This window comes from Acanthochromis polyacanthus, chromosome 12 (assembly GCF_021347895.1).
Source record: "Acanthochromis polyacanthus isolate Apoly-LR-REF ecotype Palm Island chromosome 12, KAUST_Apoly_ChrSc, whole genome shotgun sequence".
Taxonomy (NCBI): Eukaryota; Metazoa; Chordata; class Actinopteri; family Pomacentridae; genus Acanthochromis; species Acanthochromis polyacanthus.
The window spans coordinates 15691677-15700459 of record NC_067124.1 but is presented as its reverse complement, the minus strand read 5'-3'; the positions used below and the strand labels follow the sequence as shown (position 1 = coordinate 15700459).

Genomic DNA, 8783 nt, shown 5'->3' with positions numbered 1-8783 from the left:
GCAGGGCTGACCCATCCTGAACCAGGCAGGAAAAGGAAAAAAAAAAAAAAGCTCCAGGGACGGCCCCGCTGGGAGCCCATAATGCCCGATGCGTCCCACGGCTGTATTAATCACATTGAAAAATAAATGTGCGGCGGAGGGGAGAGATGTGGGGGGAAAAGGGGGAGAAAAATGAAATAAGTACGTCGTTTATCCCCATCAAGGTCGTGAATATGTGACCGAGGAGAGATTCCCTGAGCAGAATGAGGCCCTAAAAGAAAGTGATTGTCCATTTAGGAAGAATGGATCGCGCAATCTGTGAAAACTCATAATGTTTATGAAACGTGAGATTCATGCATTTCCCATCTGCGTTTGGCTGACAAAATAAAAGCACAATGAGCAGAGAGAATTTAGAAAAGAATAAAACATAAAAAAAAAAAAAACGCCTGAGTGTTAAATACAGGTCTGTTCTGAATAAAAGAATGACTCCCCAAGATTTATGTAATAGTTGGGAAAACAGTTTAATATTTTCTCATTTGAATAATGGATATAATACCCCCGCCAGTATATCTCTACCAGCGCCTTTGATTTTATTTACATTCAAAGATATAAATTAGTAAAAGTATCCTGATAACAAGATTGTGTAGCTTTTTTCCCAAATGCGTCTCAAATAAAAACCGTCCATAATATATATATTTATATATGTATATATATTTACAAAACAAACAGACGATGTCAGTTTCCCATTTGTTGCAATACAACTTGCATAAATTATAGGCATCGTTTCGCCATCATTTAAAAAAATAAATATCAAATGTAGGCTATTCCACTTTTGAAGTCCTCAAGTTCTCTTCAGCTCAGTTCGGTCCACTTTGCGTCCCAAGACAAATGGTTTCCAGGCAAATTTTTTGTTTGTTTGTTTGTTTGTTTTCCACACGCAATTATATACTGAAATAATATACCGTGGCAAATAAGCAAAACTAGAGGAACCTGAGAAATAACATGTAAAATCACATATAATGGGAAATCGGTTTCAACCCAGCACATGGAGATGATGACCCACCAGAGAGAGAAAAACCAAAAATAAAAAAACACAACTGAAACAATACAGTAATGATGAGACAGTCTGAGGACAGTAGCAGCGTTCATTCCGCGTCATGGTGGCACTAGATCCAGTTTGGAGGGAGAGGTTGTGGGGGGGGGGGTTAAAAAGGTGGCGTCCTTTCCCGTTTTATAATCAAAGCAATTGTGACACCTACCTGCAGAGCATGGAAATAAAAATAATAATAATAAAAAAAAAAGAACAACGATCCCACACGATCAAATGGTCAATTCCATCCACAACCCCAGAAACAGGAAGGCTGTCAGGCTGCTTCTAACCAACAAAAACAGCTCTGTGCTGCTGCAAGTGCTTATTAAAAATCCCCACTGCTGCTGCTAAAAAAAAAGAAAAAAAAATCTTTAGGCTGTCCGCCGGCAGGGAGGGAAAGCTTCATATGTGCGCAAGAGCAAAGTAACCGCACCAACCACCTACAAGTGACATTTGAGGATGTGAAGTTGCGCGATGAGCTGCACAGAGCAAACTCACTAATTTGTTTGCTTTTGGCTGACCCTGTGTAATTAGAATTATCCGACGCTGGGAGAAGATAAGGTCTGAGAGACGCACACACACACACACACAGAGGAAACAGAAAAAATTGGATTCCTGCTCAAAGCTATGGCAACATTTCTCTGCTTATTGGATTCACAGGCTGCCACTGTGTGCGTGCGTGTGTGCATGTGTGCATGTGTATGTATGTGTGTGTGTGTGTGGGGGGGGGGGGGGCAGATTCTGAGGCCTGCCCTTCATTTTCTTATTCCTATCTGCATGTTCTCGTGTGTTTTGCAGTTGGCTCGTCGTCTTCCATCCTCGCTGCTTCACTCTAAGGCAAACTTGTTGCAAAATGAAAAGTCCCGTCGCCTGCTTCTTAATGATCCCACGAGATCCAAAAAAAGACCACAAAAAATATGCATATAGTTTAAAAAAACATGGACAATTATAAACTGATTTCCCCCCGCGAACCAGAAAGTTACTAAAACCACTGCAGTGAAAACGAATTAGAGGCCATAGTGCGCGTTCATTTGCCCAAAAAAAAAGTCCACCTCAATAAGTTATTTAGTCTCATATTGAGTCTTAAAATCGTATTTCTCTTTAAACAAGTGAAAATCTGCCAACAGTGTCAGATGAAGCAACTTGTTTCTTATGCAAAGACCAGAGGCTTAATTTAGCCACATGGAAGTGACGCAAAGAAAACCAGTTGATTTGCAGTGGAAACAAGTGGACTCGTTTCACTTCCACCATGGAGCGATTCCCCTCCTCCATTGTTTAAATTAAAATACAATTCCAAGATTCAACACTAGATTAAGTAAGTGTGTCAGAAGCTGTCGTCGTGTTTGAACTGTCAACACTTTTTTACGCACCGCGTCATTACGTACCTTTCTTTGATTCTAAATTCGCGGGTCTGAAATGCTGCTGCTCGACAACAACAATCTGGTTTGGGTTATTTTTAACGAGCGGAGAGTCTGGCCTGTGTTTGGGATTTGTGCTGGCCTCCACAGCCTGGTGAGACGAGCTCAGACCCTCGTTTGCAGCAGCAGCGGCGGCAGCGGCGGCGGCGGCTGCAGCCAGACTCACACCGGATGAATTAGTGTAGCGCAGGATCCCTTGACCCTGCAGGGGGCTGAAGTTGCCATAGTTTGTGTAATTGCTATAAAAGGGAGACGTGTAATAAATAGGTCTTCCAAGGATGGAGGGGGCCGGGTACAGGGAGGGGGAGCTGGCAGCCGGGGAGGTGGTGGAGGGCGTCGGGGGAGTGAGGAGTCCACCGCTGGAGGAGGGGCAGTTCGGTTGCCCGGCCTGCCCCAGTTGCTGATGTTGCTGCTTTTGGTCCGAGGTAGCAATCTCCGCCAGAGACCACAGTTTGGGTTTGACCGCAGGGTTCTGAGGCCTGCTGTCCAGGCAGGAGGGCGATTTGTTGGTGCTCAGGTTGTTGCTGCTGACGAGGCTCCGGGCCAAATCCTCGCGCTGGCTGTGCAGGTGGTGCAGGTGATGGAGGTGTTGGTGGTGGTGGTGATGGTGGTGGTGGCTGAGGACCGGAGCTTCTACTCCCGTGAGAGGCGACGACGTGACGGGTTTGGGTGACAGCTGAGCCCGCTGCTCGCGGTGCTGGTCGTCGCCGTCCTCGTCGCATTTGTCTCCGGCCTGGTCGGAGCCCAGCTCGCCCACACAGCTCACCTTCTCCCCGTCAGACTCCGCCGAGCAGGAGTGGTCCGTCAGGGTGTCCACATGGAGGCTGATACCTGAGAAGGGAAAAAAAGATTAAACAAGTGCAGTTGGAGAAAAACAAAAATAAAGAAAATACATAATTGTACCAGTAAAAACGTGGGAAAATGTAGAAGAAAGTAAATAGTGTCAAACTTTTAAGATATTTGTGCATAAACCCAACTTGCATAAGCAGGATTATTTTTATCACTTTAAAAAGTAGGCTATTTTTACAAGACAATAATTATGCTTTTCCTTTTACATAATCATACAAAAATATCATCATGGGAATAACATTAACAGTCTGGTTTTATTGAGGCCTCTCGTGGTGAGTGCTGTGTTCTGCCTCTGACCTGCCATTAATCATGTTCAGGAAAATAAAATGCTCCTCTAACAGGCCATTTAGTGCAGCGTTGAGTCTCAGAACCTCGTTTTCATTAAAAATTTATATCAATCAAGCTTTCCTCAACAGTACAGAAGCCATATCTCTTGCGTAAAGGCAGAAAAAATACATTCAAATCTTATTATTTGATTTGGGAATTCGTGTCACAATTTAATCATTTAACCTTCTTGATATTTTCATTGAAACTCTTATTGCACTGAATAACTTCAGCAGTGAAGAAAAGCAGCATCCACCCTCCCCATCCTCCTTTGAATTGCTAAACTGATCGCGGCTCGGTCACCAGATTATACCCCACCTTCATCCTCCGCTGAAGCCTCGCTGTTGTCCAGGGTTTTGTCGGAGCGCTCCACCTCCTTCCTCTCCCCGTCTCCGTCCTCCTCGTCCTCGTCCTCGCTCTTATTCCTGGGCGCCCAGGTCATCTTGTTCTCCTTCTTGAGCCTCCTCCTGGCGTTGGCGAACCATGTGGAGACCTGCGTCAGGGTCATCTTGGTGATGATGGCCAGCATGATCTTCTCCCCTTTGGTGGGGTACGGGTTCTTCCTGTGCTCCTGCAGCCAGGCCTTCAGCGTGGCCGTGGCGTCCCTGGTGGCATTCTTGCGGTAAGCCGGGTCGTTGAGCTGGTAGGGGTACCCCGGACTACCGTACGGGTGGTAACTTAATGCCCCAGCCATGCCGGTTGTGTGAGCGTCATATGGAGAGGACTGGGGGAAAGTTGGAAAAAAAAAAGAGTCAGGACTCTGCCATGCGTTTTGCTCTGTTGGGTTTGGATTACATATTTTTGAGAGTACATTCAAAATTAGAAAACATCTTCACACACAAAAACAAATTAAAATCACACCCTAACTAGTTTGTTTTTTTTTAAAATTAATTTTAAAAATGTGTTTAATTCTACAACATTTATCAGTGAAGTCATTGCTTTTGGAAACGCGTCGAAACAAGTAAAAAATGACTAGAAGGTGATTTAAATGAGGCAGATTATATCTTCATTTTCTGGTAAATATAATATAAAACATGATTTAAATACCCTGGCCATGATTACTGACGTGCACTGTAGTGTTAAAAATAAACACAGCATTAATATTTCATATAATGTTTGCTTTGATCATTCGTCAAGTTAAAAAAAAACACTAATGGTAAACACGGTGCGTAAAAGCAGGCCGCAGAAAGCCACGAACTAATGGTTGACTAATGGTTAAGATCTTTATCGGATTAACTAATAACACAACACCTGTTAATGCAGCAGTTAAGATAACACAAAAAAGGAAATTTAAATTTTCTTTAATCACCCATTAACTCGCTCATTTTCTTTGCAGCGTCTGCTTTTATTTTTTCTGGTTTTGTTTTGTTGTGCAGCCTCAGTGTGTTAACATATCGTCTCTTTGCAGCATTACAAATCCCATTAGCAAATCACTTGATATGCACCTTTCCCTAAAACGCTTGAAGTGCCCTGTGACATTAGCGTCGCGAGTCACGCTTTTCATGTTAAAATTCAGTTTATTCAAGTGAGAATAAAGTCAGCGACTCCATCCCCTGTTGGCTTTAATGACGACTGGAGAAGAAAGAGTTACAGCTTATGTTCTATTAATTTTCTATGATACATAAATTCGCCGCTTAGAAGCTAAATGTTCTAATAGAAATCGCCAGCGTTCAGTTTTACGCAATTAGCTGCGCAGCGAGTGTTAAGCGGTGGTCAGGCCATTACAATTTGCAGCTCATGCTTTTTTAAGAAAAGAAAAACCCCATTTAAGCCAATGGAGTCACGGATTTTATAGTCAAGACCCTCCGAGGAGGCCAGTGGATACAGCAATCAATGGAAAAGTTCCGGAAGCTCTTAAACATAACATAAACACTGAACCGCTTCTATCGCGCAGTGAGTGTGTGGACAGCTGCACGTTTTTACGCACTTTACGACGGCGACATTCACCTGCTTTGAGACGTTTTCATGCAGAAACACACACAGGAGATGTAAATTTTTTTTTACCATGTAGGATGGAAATCCTGCAGTTGGATCCGCCGAGTATGACAGCGGACTGGAGAAGCCTGCGCCGGCCGAGGCGGAGAAAGCAGCCGAGCCAGGGTAAGGGCTGAAGGCTGAGCCAGAGGACGACCTCGCCAAGTCTTCATTCCGCGGGGCAGCCAGAGCCGATGCCCCGTAAGCCGGACACGAATAAAGAGCCAGAGAGCCTGGGGGCTGGTAGAGGTAACCCTGAGGATAGGACATTGGTGAGCCCGCGATAGGTCGCCGATTCCAAAAAGGGAGGAAAGAACGCACAGGGCGTCGGACAAGAGCGGCCAAAATAATCAACAATCAGCTCAATAATCAGCCGTGCAAACAGTCATCAGACAGTGGAAATTTGAAAAAAAAAGGCCTCCCTCCACAGCCCCCTTACTGTGAAAAAAAAAGCCCGAAAGATCTGTTAAAGTGCCCACATAGAGGCAATGTGGCATGCGTCTTGATCCCCTAGCGTCCGATGTTTTTAGTACGCAGCACTATGAAGTGAGGAGTTAGGAGGGAAGGAGCCAGTGGAGTTTCAGACACACAGAGCATTGGGGGAAACTGGAGCTGTCACTCCGGCTCATCTGAATATCCCATCCCCGCCCCTTTCTGCCTGATAGAAATGGAGCCTCGGAACAAAACCAAGACTCCACACTGCAAAAAAAGTGGTTTCCTTTCGAGAAGAGACATGTGGGGTTTTTAAAACGTATTTTCCCCCATTAAAAGCAGACAGATCACCAGCGGCATGTAATGTGATATTTGCTACGAAAAAGTCCAAAAGCGGCGTTTGAATTATTTGTTGTTTTGTTCTTGGTGTGGAATTTTCTTTCTAAGATTTGATATATGGATTAAAATAACAGATTGGGCATTAATTGACTTGTTGAATTGGACTTTTTAAATTATGTTTTAATTTATTTGCAGCACACGCCACAGACAGACTGACTTTAAGCGAAAGAGAAGTTAAGGGGAAATAAAGGAGTTCACCTGTCCCACTCAATCATTTTGGTTATTTTCATTTTCGGCGTTTTCAGACCGGTCTGCTTGTGCCACACAGCGTCTGTCTGATCAAAACTTGCTCCATAACGCAGCAGCAGAGAGGGAGAGAGTGAATAAAATGGTCAGCGCTCCCCGCTTCCAGCTGGTTATTCCGTCAGTCTATCACACGCCGACACATCCATGGATGTATGTGGGCGCTGATCGGTGTGCGCGGCTCCGGTGGCAGTGCGCGCTCCGGCCTGCGGGAGGCGTATCCGGCTCCTTAAGTTCCTCCACTTAGCGCATCTCATCCCTTATTATTACAATTTCATTCATCAGCAGTAATAAAGCTGTTGGTGGTGCGTAATTGTCGCTTTCTGAGGGGGCAGGCTCTCCTCCACACAGACATCAAGCTAACCAGCGACCACATATTTCACTGTGAGCCGTGACAGGTTTTGTTCACACTTGACCAGCGTGCACGAGCACTCACCTGTCTGGCTGTTGTGTATCTTCGCGCGCGCTCCGGACGCGTCTGCATGCAAACCAGGCCACAGCCTTGTCCTTTATTATTGTGATTACAGACATTATGACCTCTGTTGGAGAGAGGAGATACAACACAGCTTGAGGGGGCGAAACTTGAAAGTGTAACACCAGTTTTTGGAACGGGCTGTCAGGGTGGCAACTACTGGAAAGAAATGTGGCCTCGCAGTCTTCCTCATCAGTATTCATCCAAATGAATGTATTCATCCATCAGGTGCTTGTTCCTGCTCTGCAATGTGGTCTGGCAGGGCTGTAAACAGCAGCAGCACCATTCAAATAGGAGCAACACAGTCTGCTGCCTGTTAGCAGGAAGGACTAATTTATTTATGCACCAAGCATTAGAATGTGGAATTTTACAATTTAGATTACACTGAAAGTAGACATGACAAGATTGTGACTATTACATGAAGTCTGGTTGCATGTATTGTTATCTTGTAATATATGAGGCATCAATTGCAGTGTAATTGGAGGCACATTTCCAGGAACTGCAGTATTTTTTTTAGCTAAACAACAGTAAGCACCCACCTCAAATAAATAACCAGAAAATAAAATGAGAATTTAAAAGTGCATTGATGAAGTGTGTTATTATCTAAAGATATTTAGTAAATGTTCACATTACTGAGACATCATATAGCTCAAAAAAGCAATTATATATTTTTAAAAGTTGTAAAAATCTGGCACATTGACTGTATTTTCATTCTGTATGAATATTCTTCATAATACAGGCCTATTTTACAATGATAGTAGTCAGAATATATACTTATCATATGATGGGGAGGTTGCTTGTAGTGTAACAAAGGAAATTAACTTGTATATTTTATTTGTTTCCAAACACAAATAAAGTATGTTTTTATTCTTGGAGCTTGATCCATAGTTAAGACTTTGAATTAGAAGTGACATAAAATATTCAGTTTAGTTAAATAAACAGTTGCACCAAATTAATACCCTAATTATTGCCAAATAACCTTTAACATACATGGCTTCATGGCTGAATATTTAGTCAGAAGTTCTTCATTGTTTTCAAACTAAAACAAGTTTTACATCTTTTAGAGAGTGTTTCTTGCATCCCTAGTTATTGTTGCAGTCTGTCTGTTTTTCAGAGAATTTCTTGGAATTTTTTAGGTGGTTTCTCTGGTTCAGGCAGGACTAATCAATCCCAGAAGAGTAAACGAGCACTCACACAACAGATTGGGTCAAGATATGGCTGACTGGGAGTACTGTTGGGCCCACACCAGGGGGCACTGTCTCCTCTGCACACAGGCCAAGGCTGACTGTAAGCACCTGTACCGGTGGATGTGTGGATGCATTCATGGACTGTGAGGGTCTACATGTGTAAGCACAAATAATAGCCAGATTATATGCATAAGCATGTGAACTGTAAACATCTGCATACTATCACTGTGAGAGCGCACCTGTCGGCCATGTTTTAGGTGAATAACTTTGTGTGCATTTGTGTGTTAAAGTCCACAGTAGAGCATTGCACGTCTCAGTTTCAGACAGAGTGAAGCTCCAAAGATATTTTAGTCTCAGCCAGATGGAGATATGGGAGATGGAGGTGAAGAGATTGACAGACAGGCAGAGAAAGACAA

General features: G+C 43.6%; 1 protein-coding gene across 1 annotated transcript; it reads right to left on the bottom strand.

Annotated features, from left to right (window-relative positions):
- Positions 1-475: 475 nt before the first annotated feature.
- Positions 476-6414, bottom strand: irx2a (iroquois homeobox 2a). Its single transcript, XM_022203076.2, has 3 exons — positions 5665-6414; positions 3979-4384; positions 476-3318 (listed from the first exon to the last, which is right to left on the bottom strand). Exons 1-3 carry the CDS (start codon positions 5902-5904, stop codon positions 2447-2449), a joined length of 1518 nt encoding a protein of 505 aa, XP_022058768.1. The 5' UTR covers positions 5905-6414; the 3' UTR covers positions 476-2446.
- Positions 6415-8783: the final 2369 nt, after the last annotated feature.

Coding starts and splice junctions, on each gene's coding strand:
- irx2a (XM_022203076.2), bottom strand. CDS start 5,904: ATGTCCTATCCTCAGGGTTACCTCTACCAGCCCCCAGGCTCTCTGGCT. Junction 4,385..5,664: donor CAGGATTTCCATCCTACATG/GTAAAAAAAAAT, acceptor ACTTTCCCCCAG/TCCTCTCCATATGACGCTCA. Junction 3,319..3,978: donor GGCTTCAGCGGAGGATGAAG/GTGGGGTATAAT, acceptor TTCCCTTCTCAG/GTATCAGCCTCCATGTGGAC.